The sequence below is a fragment of the Canariomyces notabilis genome, assembly GCF_033297395.1.
Source record: "Canariomyces notabilis strain CBS 508.74 unplaced genomic scaffold N656scaffold_7, whole genome shotgun sequence".
Taxonomy (NCBI): Eukaryota; Fungi; Ascomycota; class Sordariomycetes; order Sordariales; family Chaetomiaceae; genus Canariomyces; species Canariomyces notabilis.
Genome location: NW_027041829.1, coordinates 1019780 through 1033254, shown reverse-complemented (window position 1 = coordinate 1033254; position 13475 = coordinate 1019780). Strand labels below are relative to the sequence as shown.

Genomic DNA, 13475 nt, shown 5'->3' with positions numbered 1-13475 from the left:
GTCAGGTTAGGGAGCCAGCCACCATCTCGCCGGCTTGAGAAACACCCTTCCAAAGTCCGGGTCCAATCATGGTCTACAGCTGTAATTGTATGGTACAGGTACTCCACCTAGTTTGCAAGAAACGAGGCCCCGGTTCCTCCTCTCAAGACACCATACAGCCAAAGCCACAGCCACACATACACAACCACGAACAAACGGCACAACAAGTAAACCATTTCATCTCATCAATTCTCGTATTGCAGATAAGATAGGTACGTAGAGGTTGGTCAAGCGTGTAGGTACCTAAGGTCTGGTCCCTAAGCAAGAATGCCTCATCACCAAGCTTACCCTCCCCTTCCGCTCAATACACGCATCATCTCTAACTCAAGCCATCTCAGTAATCCTTTATAATCTGGTGACCTCATATCCTCCAAGTCCCAGCCAGCGCCATCCAACCGAGTAAGGAAAGCCCCTATCCGATCAGGGAGGGGATAAAAGAGCAGAGCCGACCGAATCGGGCTGCGAAGAAGTGCACAACATAGGAAATGAAAAACGAGGAGTTGCCCAAGTTTATATCGCCCGCCAGCCCGCCAGCAGAGAAAGTCCTTTTGTTAGGTTCTCGCGGCCCGATCAGTAAGTCCCAGAAGACGGCAAAAAGCGCCCAAGCAACGAGCAAAGCTCGTCCCACAACGGAGTTGCTTCGCAGCGCTTCCGGCCACCCAATTTATCCAACCCAAAGTAGATACCAGAATTGTAACAATGGTATATGAAGAAGAAAACGCACCAGAGAACCACCCGTAAAGCAAAATCCTTCCAATAAACAGATTCATAAACTCAGTCATGGGCGATTAGACGTTAGCCGCCTGTCCTCGGGCCGTCATGACGTGGCATGCTCGTCGCCGAACGGACTCCTTTCCCTCCCCTTTGGCGGGTTGGACGAATTTCGTTCCGACGCCCGCCTTGTCGCTTCTTCAATGACAGCGCTGAGACTAGCCGTACTTTGCGCGGGGGATTTCGGAGGATCGCAAAACGGGCTCTGGCCGACCGCGGGCGAGTCCACGATGATGGTCGCGGCTGTTGAGTCCCTGATGGTCGAGCCGGACACGGTGGGCGATGTGACCGCGTCTTCATCCGCCCTTGACGATGCCTTGGTGTTCACCTTGTTCACGCTCCCCACTCGGACAACCATTGCACGGGCCGGTGTGGCCGTGTGGGTGCTGGCGTTGTTCAGAAACGTCGAGCCCACGCTGAAAGTGCTGCCCGTCGGGCTTGGTGGTCGAAGAGCATTGTATTTTTCGTAGTCAACGGCGGGGACAGGCGGTGTTGCGCTGCCGTTTGACGCGTTGGAATGGGCCGACCTCACACTCACCATGGCCGGCTTGGCTCGCATTCCCGTTTGGGCCGGAGCCACAACGACGGCGCTCTTCCCGTAGATGGTGGATGCAACGCTGGATCGCGGGGCGTACGAGGTCCGAGCATACGAAGTACGGTCTGAGTAGGACGAGAGCGCCGAATAGGTAGAATCGCGCAGGTCACCAGGAACGAAAAAGTGTTGATCGTCGATAGTCGCCGGAGTGCCGGCTTGCGATACGCCGATAGGAATTGGTGGGACTGGGGGGACGAGCACGGTGGGGGATGCCGTCGCTCGGTTGGTCACGCCGGGAATGTAAGCAATCTGGATGATGTTGGACGCTCGCGTGAGGACTGTTGAAGCGATCGAGTGGACGGTATGTGTTGAGGCGCGGAAATCCCGTTGTTGAGCAAATTCCTTTTCGGCCTCCAGCCCCTGGTCTTGGGCATCATCCCAAGGTTCTTGATCGATAGGCCGCCTCCTTGTCTTGATGCAGAATCTCCAGACAAGGTACGTGATGATTGAAATAGCGGCAAGGCCTCCAACGACTCCGCCGGCAATCGCGCCGACGTTGTTTCCCGAAGAGCTCGCTTGGGGAGATTCGAGCGCCGAAGCGGGAGCTGGAACGCAGGTTGCCCTGCGACATTCATTGCATCCCGTGGGTTGGACGTACTGACATTGGAACCCTTCCTCACAAGCGGGACATACGAGCTGCTTCGTATTGTCGCAGATAACACACGTTTCCTGCGTATCCTGGCGCTTCCATAGATCGAGCGTCACTATCGCCGTGTTAGAATTCTCCATTCGAAGCTGTATTGGGGCCGGGCCACCTCACAAGACGCGGGATTCCATGTAGCAGTCATGGCTGGCGCAATCCGTCGCGGGGACCGGCGGGGTTAACAATGACGGATGTACTCGGTGAGTGTTGGCCCTTATGCTGATCTGCGAGACGAACAGCACCCAGCCGTGCCGATCAACTGGCCGAATTCGTTATGTGTCTCAGTAAACAAATGCGGGTCCCAGGCCAGTCGGACGGGGAGGAATCGATCGAGTAAGGCGTAGGTAGGCGTTTGATATACCCAAGGGAAGAATGGCTGCTTGTTTCGAAGGGCGACGCAACAATGGCCGGGTGAAGGGGCAAGACGGAGAAAGGGAGAGTCCAAACGCGCGGTGTCAATCAATTCGTGATGACAGAAACGAGCGGCTTTGCGAGGCTAGCTCACAAGGATAGACGGGGATTTCTGCGGATAATGACCATCAACAGAATAAAATCCACCAGGACGACATATGATGATGGTCCTCTCGCAGCAATGCAACTACTTCATGGACAGAGAGGGCCAAGCGTGTCGCTGGTGGCAATTGTTTCGAGGTTCAGGTGAGGCCGACGAGGATTGGGGGTGAGCAGCAATTTTACTGGGGCGCGAGCGGGAAGGCAGAGGGGCCTGGTAGACCAGAATGTTGTTACCTTAGGGATTCAGGGAAAGCCCTGGTCCTTCAGGTCTCGGCTTTCATTTGCGGAAGGGACGCTTTAGGGACCACCGGACCACTCACCAGTCACCACTGAAGACCAACAGAGCCACGCAGGAGAAGAGCCCCACAGCCTTTAGCGAAACAGGATGGAGGGCCAAGGCCTCGTCCGATTCGTTTGCCTGACCGTCCCTGGATTCCCTTCATGGCACGGCAGGTCCAGTTTCCCCGCTCTGGGAATCCGACACTGCAATGTGGGACGGCTCTTGTGAGGCCTGCGTCGGTAACATAGTCACTGCTCGTCCAATATTTTTCAGCGATGACCATCGTCGTTCTGTTCCATATAAGCTTCCATCGTCCGCGCTGCCATGGCAAGAAAGAGGAATCATAATCATGGGAAGAGGAGCGAGGCAAGCCATGCGGTCCCTGGTTCCCTTGCAGGGGCTGAAGAGTGACATGCAGCTCCGACGGTAACGGGGCGTGGCGACTGCAGCTCCGATCTCCAATACGTCCAAACTCCGTATATACCCAGCCCGGAAGTGTGGACAACAAGAACCCTGATTTCCATCGCTTGACGTTAACAAATACATAATTGATCCAGCTCTTGATCTCCTTGTCTGGTTTCCCATCTCGAACCTGATCCTACTTGGAATGGCCCGGATTGTAAACTGCGGTACATAATCATTAACTTGATGAAATTAACAACGCACGATGCCGCCTGTGCTCGCTTGGCACAGCTGATATCATCATGGCCAGCCCCCAACGTCCAGCCCTGCCCCACTGTCGATGTTAGAGCCCGAGAACACGAGGAGCGAAAAGCTTGACCTCTTTTTGGAGACGCTGAGAATATGGAGTTTACACTATACGGATATCAATCGCGGCACTTGCTACCTGTATGTGTCTTCTGCTTTGCATCGGTATTGGGCATGTATGTAGCATAGGGGGTCTCGGGGGGGGTCTACTCGTACGTGCTGGCAAACAGCGTTTCACAACGAGATGCTGACGTGAATTGAGGTTGGGCAATCCTGGTAAGGAACGTTAGGTAAGTTGTAGTCGAATCTATATGAATTACCTACCTAGCCTTAAGGCAGGACCCTTCGTTTCGACATGACGTGAGCATTTTGTGTCGTACGGAGTACGTACACGGTAGTTGAACAAGAATGGATGTTAATGTTCCGGAAACAGGACGTACCAAGTTTGTGGGGTTGATCTGGTCTCCAACTTATCTCGTCCATATGAAGCGGGCTTAGCCTAAAACACCACTGTCGGATCTTCATTGAGGTAAGAGACTAGAGGTAGGTGTGATAAATGTCTTTTGCTATGCTCGTATGAGCCGAACTGCCAATAAGCCACCTGTTTCCAAGGCGTGTCACAAAAACACCAAAGCAATGACGAGGAGGCTGATGGAAGAGCGTGCGCATTAAGGTCTGAACCTTCCAAGAGGAGGGAGAGGAAGGGGGGTTTATACTGCCGCGAACCAGTAAGGCTGGTTGGACCCGTACCAGGAGGGGGGGGGGTCCAGGCAACTGTAGATTCGCCGTCAATTGATAGTTGCCCTAGGTAAACGCCAGGAAAAATCTGATGCGTTGAGCAACCCGTAGAAAAATCCTGAACGTCGGCCCTAGCCAAGCGTTGAAGATCCAGTCAACGTTGAGGTTTCCTAACGTTGGTAATTGTCAACGTTGACGTACCCTCAAGCGTTGGAAAATCCAGACGTTGGGCGGGTCCAACTGTTCATTGATACCTGGGCTACCGGGTATAGGATTGGGCTGGATTCCACGTATGTACCCCAGGGTACGTACACCTCCTTGGTTGCACCCTCCCTCCCAGTCTCTAGGTCTCTAGGTCTCCAGGTCTCCAGGTCTCCAGGTCTCCAGGTCTCCAGGTCTCCAGGTCTCCAGGTCTCCAGGTCTCCAAGTATCTACAGTACAGGCACACGATTACAGTCACCTACCTACGGAGGAGCAGTGGTGAGCGTGGTCGTCGCATTTAGTTGGTAAGGTATCTGTATGCGTAGCCCAGTTAGCAGTCTGGGTGGTGCGGGTAGGAGACTTGGTCTAGGAGACCCGACTTTGCTAATTTGGTGGGTTCTTCCGCGTGGAGCCCAATTCGCTCAATTCCAGGGTCTTTTCGTAGGGTGAATACCAGAATGCAACACGTCTAGCGCAACGTTCTTCCGGTCCCGGGACTAGCGGCGGCGGTAGAGCGAAAACTAGTATCATAGAGGCAATGAAGGCACTGATTGAGAAACCTGCTGAAGATACCGAATTAGTTAAGGGTCTTCGCTAGTAGGATAGGACTGGCGATCTTGGGTGTAAATGCCGTCTAGGAAGCAATGGAAGGTGGTGGTAATGGAAGAATGTGGTGGTATTGTATGGATGGGAGAAGGTTGAAGGTTTAAGTTCAGTGCTCTGCCCGAAGCACAAGAAATACTGAAGTGGGAATAGATGCCTGGGCTAGAGAGTAGGCGGACAATCGATCATAGGAAATGTAGGAATAGCCTCACGCTCGAACTCCCTAACTGTCCATGAGCGCCTAGAGGTCCAAAGGTTGATGCATACCAACGTTGTACCTATCCAGCTGTAAATGTATAGTTTGGTACATCTCTAATGTGTGAACCGGGCCAAACGTTTGGGAAATTTCCAACGCTTGGCGAGGGCGGCTAGCTTCCTATAGTTGGCTCTTTTCCAATGCCTGTATGCGCGAATGTCATTCCTCCCTTACCTAAGAGCGAATTTGGCCGTCAAAATACAGCCAAGAAATTCCCAACCGCTGAGCGACGGTTGCCCAAACCCCCCCCCCTTCTGGTACGGACTTTCCTCCGTTCGTGTACGAGGGTATTCAGGTCGGTAAACAGCAAGAGCAAGAGAGAAGCAACGTACCAATTAGCGTAAAGTTTCCTAGAGGCATGATCGTCTGGTCGTCTTGCTAATGTATCAAGAAGCCGATTCAAGTCAACACCATGCTAACTATATAACTCGACTGAGATTGAAGAGACCTCGGTGTTCCTAGAATGGGACGAGAGCCGCCTATAAACTTGGACTCGCCACCGTTCTGACATTGGAAGAATGAAGAATTTCAGAAAGCGTGTTTGGTTATGAAACGGCTCACAACTGAATTCATTTGCTTCTTGTGTGCCTGCTACCACCGTCATAATGTATTTGGCGAGAACCCGGCCTGTAGAAGGACCTAGACAGCCTGCCTCAGAGGCAAAGTTAGAGAGCACTCAGAGTCCAGCCAGGCTGAACGATCGATCTTACCGTTACTAACTCTCGGTGTTGGCGGTAGTCCTAGACCTTGAAGTCTTACCTCCGTACTTGTTGTATGTACGTGCTGGCAAGAGTGTGGATTCGACCGAGATTCGTTGTCAGCAGCTTAGGTTATGACTTGACCCTCCGTTAGTTGCATTGTCTCCAACGGGTGATCCGGACCCGTCCCTGATTCGGATGACACAAACCGTTCCAAACAAGGCAGACGCGTTGTCCTAGAGTATATCACAGGCGGGGACCATGAACAACAGCCCTGTCCGGGTTTTCCACTCTTGTACCAAACAAGGCCCGGTCCGGAGCCGTCTTGGCGGCCTGGCGGTTTTGCGGGGGGGCCCGATTCACCGGCCACCGGGGGGAATGTGGCCGTAGACCGACCTGGCCCTGGGGAACTGTGATACCGCGGGGCTAACTACTCTACCTTACCTCTCTGACGATTCTATAACGCTGCCCAGGGAGGCTAACACAGCAGACGGATAGCTGCACTGCGATCAGCAAAGGCAAGGTCATGCGTGCCTCCAGTGTACTGTACGGAGTACCTACCTAGGTATTATTACCCAGGTAGGATGCAAGGGATGAAGAGGTTCGGAGCGCTATTGAAAACCCAACGTGTACAAACCAGACAACCCATTTCAACCCAAGATCGGCGACGCAGCCCGTTCCTCGATGGTGTGGTCGTTCCACCATGGCCAACTCGTGAACGCTTGCCTCGTTGTGGAAACCATAGTCCTAAACGGCGATAAACTCCATAGCTAGGAAGTTAGCACCAGCTCAGCCCCATCATGGCACTGCGAACGTAGTTGCTCGTGGGCATAGTAGAACAGAAGAGAGGAAAATGAGGAAAAGTTCTCTCCAAGGCAGCTCCGTCCCAAAGAGCGTTCTTAGCGGACCCTTCTGGTTCTATTTTTAGCTGAGGCCAATGGAACGGAACGCTAGGCTGTCGGCAGTCTCGTAAACGTGGTTACATGGCGAGATGGAGAAATGCAATGCTGAGGCGAAAATGTGTGCTGCGTACACGACAGAGCAGGTTTCCTGTATTCTCGTCTCAGCTTATGGCATGCTCCACAATCAGTTCCCATTTTTACAGCAAGTGCAGCAGCAGAAAGGCAAAACAGATTTTCACTCCCCGATCCTCAAGGGTACCTTAATTCAGAGAAACCTCTGAGATTCGAGATCCAGTAAAAGGTGGCCGTTTGACAGGTGGCGTTGTGACTTCCTCAGCAACCGGCACAAGATTCGGCGAGAGCAGGACCCTGAGGCGGGGGGATTGTTTTCTTCTGCGCTGCACGAGACGAACTCGATGCTCGGCTGCCATGGCGACGGCGGAAAGGCGGTCGGCCGGTGCGTCCGGAGGACCGTACCGTGAGACAAAACAAAGCCACCGACTGCACAATACACACATACTCAATGTGATGATCTGAACATGGAAGAGGATTGGCGAGAGTCTATAGGTCAGCACCCATCGCTGCAGTACACTACATACCAAAGTGCGCATGTTGGCTGTGGTTTGCGTATGTACGAGACACTCCGTGGACACCGCAGATTCATCAATCGGGAGCGCAGCACATGCAACTGAAAGGAGGCAGCAGACACCGCCCGCCGGATCCACCATGGCACCTGTCCACACCACGGCCGGGGCAACCGGACGGAAACAAACGCCTGTCTAAAAGTACCTTAGTGTAGGCAGTGTAGGCTGTCATCTAGACTCAGACACGTCCTGTCAACTCAAACAGTCAGCATGACTTGGTTAGGGCCTGGTTAAAATGGGATAAAGAACCTGCGCTCTGTACACGTATAAGCTCAACATGCCTAAAGCCGCGACAACGGTTCATTACATAGCAAACTTGACGCCGCTGATCTTGACCTGCAGCTGGCAATTGGCAGCATGAAACACTCCTGACAGGAGACGAGTGGAGGAAACGAAAAGCACAGCTTACTTGGCGCTCAGGGGGTTTGGTGCAGGTGGGCTTTGCAATCGATTGCTGGATTGTGAGCAGTTTGGGTGGGCTTGTGATCCGAGCCACTCGCAATCGCGGCCTCCCTGGGCTAGTAGCGGCGGGTGGGGCTCTCGTTCTGCTTTGTATTGATCCCTGGCGCTCAGCCACAAGCCTCCTACCCAACTTCATAATGCAGCCCGGGGCAACTCCTGAGCTTTTGAAACCAAGTTTTTCGAGACCGTTTTTTCTATCTTTCTTTTTTCCCCTAAGCAACGGCATCGTTTGCGAGCCGTTTTGCACCGCGAGCGACTTCCCTGTGTGACTCCTTCCCGCTGGTCTCGAATTGGGTATCAGCAAACCCAAACGAGCAAGGCAACTGACCCGACTATTTCGCGTCCAGTTTATTAACTGCCAAGACCGCTTCTCTTTATTCGACCGACCAACGTCAACAAAAAGGCGTCATAGATCCATCCGTCATCCAACGATTGATCCCGACATTACTAGATATCCAGAGAATCAGTGTCGGATTACTCTTGTCTCCTGGGCATTCTTCTACTCGGGCGATTGCCGTAAACCATGGCATACCACGGCAGGGGGGATGGCTTTGAGGGCCATCCCATGCAGGATTTGAACGCGCACCACGGTCAGGTAAGTTTTGACGCCCGGTTAGAAACCAGTTTCAGTGGATTCTGACACTCAGCTTCCACAGCACGACCAAGATGAGGCAGGAGCCGCGCTTCTCAACCAGAATCAGGTTTACGACCAAGATCGCCTGGGTGCTCACACTCCCCCAGTTCGGCCCGTTTCAGCATACAGCTTGACCGAGTCGTATGCTCCGGGAGCCGGCACAACACGGGCGGGCATCGGCGTCAACCCAACCCCGCCTCCTCTCGGAGGCAACGAATATGCCGGTGCCCCAGGCTACTATCGGCCCGAGTTCGCGGCGGATCCGGCCTATCGGATGTCCTCGGTTGACGCCGACGAGAGTTGGATCCGGCGGCAGAACCCGAACGCCGCCCCGGCTGGCGGTCTAAAGCGCTACGCTACCAGGAAGGTCAAGCTCGTTCAGGGCTCCGTCCTGAGCATCGACTACCCCGTTCCCAGCGCCATCAGAAATGCTGTGCAGCCGCGGTATCGTGACGAGGAAGGCAACAATGAGGAGTTCCTCAAGATGCGATACACGGCAGCTACTTGCGATCCCAACGACTTCACACTCAAAAACGGCTACGACTTACGGCCCCGCATGTATAACAGACATACGGAGTTACTGATTGCCATCACCTACTACAACGAAGACAAGGTTCTGTTGTCGAGAACGTTGCACGGTGTCATGCAGAACATCAGGGATATCGTGAACCTGAAGAAGTCGTCCTTCTGGAATCGGGGCGGCCCGGCCTGGCAAAAGATTGTCGTCTGCCTCGTTTTCGACGGTATTGAAAAGGCGGACAAGAACGTGCTCGACGTGCTAGCCACCATCGGTGTGTACCAGGATGGTGTCGTCAAGAAAGATGTCGACGGAAATGAGACTGTTGCTCACATATTCGAGTACACGACCCAGTTGTCAGTAACGCCAAATCAGCAGCTCATCCGCCCCGTGGACGACAGCCCGCAGACGCTGCCTCCGGTACAATTCATTTTCTGCCTCAAGCAGAAGAACAGCAAGAAGATCAATTCGCATCGCTGGCTGTTCAATGCCTTCGGCCGCATCTTGAACCCCGAGGTGTGCATTTTGCTCGATGCAGGCACGAAGCCCAGTCCCAAGTCGCTGCTCGCCCTCTGGGAAGGTTTTTACAACGACAAGGACCTTGGCGGTGCCTGTGGTGAAATCCACGCAATGTTGGGCAAGGGCGGAAAGAAGTTGCTTAACCCTCTGGTCGCCGTGCAGAATTTCGAGTACAAGATCTCCAACATTCTGGACAAGCCGTTGGAGAGCGCATTCGGGTACGTTAGCGTCTTGCCTGGTGCCTTCTCGGCGTACCGTTTCAGGGCCATTATGGGTCGGCCTCTGGAGCAGTACTTCCACGGCGACCACACCCTGTCCAAAATTCTGGGCAAGAAGGGTATCGAGGGTATGAACATCTTCAAGAAGAACATGTTCTTGGCCGAGGATCGTATTCTCTGCTTTGAACTTGTCGCGAAGGCAGGCCAGAAGTGGCATCTGAGCTACATCAAGGCGGCCAAGGGCGAGACGGATGTGCCCGAAGGCGCCCCCGAGTTTATCAGCCAGCGTCGTCGATGGCTGAACGGTTCATTCGCAGCCAGTTTGTACTCGCTCATGCACTTCGGGCGCATGTACAAGAGCGGTCACAACATCCTGCGGATGTTCTTTTTCCACATCCAACTCATCTACAACGTCCTAAACGTTATCTTCACCTGGTTCTCTCTGGCTTCGTATTGGCTCACAACAAGTGTCATTATGGACCTCGTCGGCACACCGGTGCCCGCCTCCAGCTCGTCATCGGAACATCACGCCTGGCCTTTTGGGGACACGGTAACGCCCTTCTTCAACGCGGTGCTGCAGTATATCTACCTGGCGTTCGTCATCCTGCAGTTTATCTTGGCGTTGGGCAACCGGCCCAAGGGGTCCAAGTACACGTACATCTTCTCGTTCATCGTATTTGCGATCATCCAGACATATGTCATCATCCTCTCAGCGTACCTGGTGGCGCGGGCCTTCGACACGCCTCTAGCCGATCAGATCAATTTCGACTCTGCACAGAACGCGCTCCAATCGCTGTTTGCCGGCGAGGGCGCGGCAGGCGTCATCCTGGTGGCTCTGATTACCATCTATGGTCTCTACTTCCTGGCCTCCTTCTTGTACCTGGACCCATGGCACATGTTCCATTCGTTCCCCTATTACATGCTGCTCATGTCGACGTACATCAACATTCTGATGGTGTACGCCTTCAACAACTGGCACGACGTGTCTTGGGGTACCAAGGGCTCGGACAAGAATGACGCACTGCCATCGGCTGAAGTCCAGAAGGGCGAGAAGGGCGAGGTTGTTGTTGAGGAAATTGAGAAGCCCCAGGAAGACATCGATCAGATGTTTGAGCAGACGGTTAGGAGAGCTCTGGCGCCGTTCAAGGAGGAGGACAAGCCGGAGCCCAAGGATCTCGAGGACTCGTACAAGTCTTTCAGAACCATGCTGGTTGTGTCATGGCTGTTTTCCAACTGTTTGCTGGCAGTTGTTATCACCAGTGACAACTTCAACTCTTTCGGCATCGGGGTAAGCACACATTTTTATACGAAGGACCGAGGATTGTCAGGGATTGCTAATATTTGCTTAGAAAACCGCGACCGCGCGGACTGCCTGGTTCTTCCGATTCCTGCTCTATGCCACCGCCGCCCTCTCGATCGTCCGCTTCATCGGCTTCCTCTGGTTCCTTGGCAGGACCGGCATCATGTGCTGCTTTGCCCGGCGTTAAAGTGAGGCGTCCAGCGGCGGGTGCTGGAGCCAGTGTGAATTGTCAGATACCCTGTATATCGAGTACCGGGCCCTATTTCTCCCTCTATCTGGGCAAACTGGGGACGAGGTTGATTTTGATTTTCTCGCCTTCCAAGCGGAAGAGCGAGCGAGCAAGACAGATCTCACATCATACAGGTGTCCTTCCAGAGTTGCGGATGGTCGTTTTCACTGTTGGGATACTTGTGAGGATAAAATAACGGGGCATTTACCGGAGGCGTTCTCTTCGTTGATTTCGTTTACTTTTGAGCCGTTAGCCACCGCTGTGTTGGGGTATGTGTACGTGTCTATTTGCTTTTGACGGCCTCTTAAAGGCCTCGGGTTAGTACCTTAATGGGATATCCGGTTTACATGAAGTCGTGTGCTTGCCGATATAGCAATGACGTGGTCGCTTTGATTCCCCTGGGAGCGGCCAGATTCTAGACTCGACCCAAGTCCTTTCAAGGAAGTTGGACAGAATCCATAGAGACCTGCACCTTCAAGGCCACAATGCGGAACATGCACAAAGCTTCGAGGTAGTGATTGCACCATGATTGTACAGATAGAATGGATCGAAATTTTGGACTGTCCGGGAACACGGCATTTGAAGGTCCCGATGCTGATAGTCCCGTCGGCCCCACCAAAGCCGGAAGCGGGGGCTTGATTGACGCCTGCCTGCCTGCCCGCCCGGTCCACCTATTGTAATCTGGGGTTTTGGACTTCGAGTCCTCGGGCAACAACCTGAAAGATAACACACCCATCTCAAAACCGCCCACTTCCTCACGTATAAAATTCCCGGCCGCCTGTCCTCCGCCGTCACACAGCAACAGTCCTGCTACGACGCACTTAGTTCTGTCGTACGTCCGTCGCACGCCCTTGAGTTCGACCGATCCCCTTGCCACCATCCTGATCGAGCCGTAAACACTTAGGCACCTGCTCTTCGCCGCAACCCAGGCGCTTTACGCCGACGGCACACTGGTTCAACCGCCGTTCCTGCGAGCGCACGCATAGAACAGGAGCAACAAAGGCCCACCGGCCGAACTACGGGCAAAATGTTGAAGATATGGTCCATGGTATGGCCTCCTTGCAAGGCCCGCCGAGACAGGAATGGGCGGCACATATGAGAGACAGAGTATTCGCTGACAAGCTCGGCAGAAAAAGGAGCAGCAAAAGGCTGAGAATGCGGATAGCGCGGCCACGGGGGGAAAGAAGAAGAAGGTGACGGCGGCGCAATTACGGGTGCAGAAGGGTGAGTGGTTTTCGCATGGCCTCAAGACCTTGTCGACCAAGCAGGGTTCACTGACGGCATGCCTTAAAACTCAGACCTGTCCGAGCTCTCGCTCGGCTCGACGATGAGCACCGAGTTCCCGGACCCGGATAACATTCTCAGCTTTATCCTCTACATCGAGCCGGACGAGGGCATGTACAAAGGCGGGCGCTTCAGCTTCACCTTCAACATCACGCCCAGCTTCCCCCACGAACCGCCCAAGGTGCAGTGCCGCGAGAAGATTTACCATCCCAACATCGACCTCGAGGGAAAAGTGTGCCTGAACATCCTGCGCGAGGACTGGAAGCCCGTGCTCAACCTCAACGCCGTGATTGTCGGCTTGCAGTTTTTGTTCCTCGAGCCCAACGCGAGCGATCCCCTCAACAAGGAGGCCGCCGAGGACCTGCGGAATAACAGAGAGGGCTTTAAGAGGAATGTGAGGCAGGCCATGGCCGGGGGGACTGTGAGGGGCGAGACGTACGAGAGGGTGCTGGCTTAGGACGGTTAAGCTATAAGCTATGGCTGGGGGAGAATAAGAAGAGGCTCGCGTGCTGGGAAGATATACCTTGGACCCGGAGAGTACTGGGCTGTTGGGGGAAGGTGAGGATGATATCTACGGCCATGAACGGGCTAGAGGGAGATATGGCACGACATCGTCATAGATCCAGACACTACGGGGCATTCATGATGACGACCGCAGACGAACCGGGATCACTTGCGTACGGGGGTATATTATATCTCCCCCCCCCCCCCCCCCCCCCCC

General features: G+C 53.9%; 7 protein-coding genes across 7 annotated transcripts in view; 3 read left to right on the top strand and 4 right to left on the bottom strand.

Moving 5' to 3' along the window:
- Positions 1 to 856: 856 nt before the first annotated feature.
- Positions 857 to 2193, bottom strand: N656DRAFT_797196 (uncharacterized protein; the record flags this gene model as incomplete). Its single annotated transcript, XM_064817603.1, has 2 exons — positions 857 to 2109; positions 2166 to 2193. 2 exons carry the CDS (start codon positions 2191 to 2193, stop codon positions 857 to 859), a joined length of 1281 nt encoding a protein of 426 aa, XP_064671588.1.
- Positions 2194 to 3128: 935 nt separating this feature from the next.
- Positions 3129 to 3368, bottom strand: N656DRAFT_778076 (uncharacterized protein; the record flags this gene model as incomplete). Its single annotated transcript, XM_064814944.1, has 1 exon — positions 3129 to 3368. One exon carries the CDS (start codon positions 3363 to 3365, stop codon positions 3189 to 3191), a length of 177 nt encoding a protein of 58 aa, XP_064671587.1. The 3' UTR covers positions 3129 to 3188.
- N656DRAFT_612203 (uncharacterized protein) lies at positions 3250 to 4205 on the bottom strand. The gene is made up of 4 exons (XM_064810302.1): positions 3990 to 4205; positions 3874 to 3892; positions 3766 to 3822; positions 3250 to 3657 (listed from the first exon to the last, which is right to left on the bottom strand). The coding sequence occupies exons 1-4, from the start codon at positions 4072 to 4074 to the stop codon at positions 3375 to 3377; spliced, it is 444 nt and encodes a 147-aa protein (XP_064671586.1). The 5' UTR covers positions 4075 to 4205; the 3' UTR covers positions 3250 to 3374.
- A 2801-nt stretch (positions 4206 to 7006) lies between these two features.
- Positions 7007 to 7868, bottom strand: N656DRAFT_611943 (uncharacterized protein). The gene is made up of 2 exons (XM_064810301.1): positions 7856 to 7868; positions 7007 to 7780 (listed from the first exon to the last, which is right to left on the bottom strand). Exon 2 carries the CDS (start codon positions 7673 to 7675, stop codon positions 7208 to 7210), a length of 468 nt encoding a protein of 155 aa, XP_064671585.1. The 5' UTR covers positions 7676 to 7780; positions 7856 to 7868; the 3' UTR covers positions 7007 to 7207.
- Positions 7869 to 8201: 333 nt separating this feature from the next.
- On the top strand, positions 8202 to 11820 carry N656DRAFT_778072 (glycosyltransferase family 2 protein). The gene is made up of 4 exons (XM_064814943.1): positions 8202 to 8648; positions 8710 to 11229; positions 11291 to 11708; positions 11796 to 11820. Exons 1-3 carry the CDS (start codon positions 8577 to 8579, stop codon positions 11426 to 11428), a joined length of 2730 nt encoding a protein of 909 aa, XP_064671584.1. The 5' UTR covers positions 8202 to 8576; the 3' UTR covers positions 11429 to 11708; positions 11796 to 11820.
- Positions 11821 to 12209: 389 nt separating this feature from the next.
- N656DRAFT_729634 (putative E2 ubiquitin-conjugating enzyme) lies at positions 12210 to 13439 on the top strand. Its single transcript, XM_064812616.1, has 3 exons — positions 12210 to 12518; positions 12601 to 12694; positions 12769 to 13439. The coding sequence occupies exons 1-3, from the start codon at positions 12498 to 12500 to the stop codon at positions 13209 to 13211; spliced, it is 558 nt and encodes a 185-aa protein (XP_064671583.1). The 5' UTR covers positions 12210 to 12497; the 3' UTR covers positions 13212 to 13439.
- N656DRAFT_611764 (uncharacterized protein) overlaps positions 13061 to 13475 on the top strand; it is a 952-nt gene continuing 537 nt past the window's right edge. The window contains exon 1 of the mRNA XM_064810300.1: positions 13061 to 13475. This exon is cut by the window's right edge and continues 537 nt beyond it. Coding sequence (XP_064671582.1) covers positions 13319 to 13475 — 157 coding nt within the window. The 5' untranslated portion in view covers positions 13061 to 13318.

Coding starts and splice junctions, on each gene's coding strand:
- N656DRAFT_612203 (XM_064810302.1), bottom strand. CDS start 4,074: ATGAAGATCCGACAGTGGTGTTTTAGGCTAAGCCCGCTTCATATGGAC. Junction 3,658..3,765: donor GAAACGCTGTTTGCCAGCAC/GTACGAGTAGAC, acceptor ATATCCGTATAG/TGTAAACTCCATATTCTCAG.
- N656DRAFT_611943 (XM_064810301.1), bottom strand. CDS start 7,675: ATGGTGGATCCGGCGGGCGGTGTCTGCTGCCTCCTTTCAGTTGCATGT.
- N656DRAFT_778072 (XM_064814943.1), top strand. CDS start 8,577: ATGGCATACCACGGCAGGGGGGATGGCTTTGAGGGCCATCCCATGCAG. Junction 8,649..8,709: donor TGAACGCGCACCACGGTCAG/GTAAGTTTTGAC, acceptor CAGCTTCCACAG/CACGACCAAGATGAGGCAGG. Junction 11,230..11,290: donor TCAACTCTTTCGGCATCGGG/GTAAGCACACAT, acceptor ATATTTGCTTAG/AAAACCGCGACCGCGCGGAC.
- N656DRAFT_729634 (XM_064812616.1), top strand. CDS start 12,498: ATGTTGAAGATATGGTCCATG. Junction 12,519..12,600: donor TGTTGAAGATATGGTCCATG/GTATGGCCTCCT, acceptor CAAGCTCGGCAG/AAAAAGGAGCAGCAAAAGGC. Junction 12,695..12,768: donor GCAATTACGGGTGCAGAAGG/GTGAGTGGTTTT, acceptor CTTAAAACTCAG/ACCTGTCCGAGCTCTCGCTC.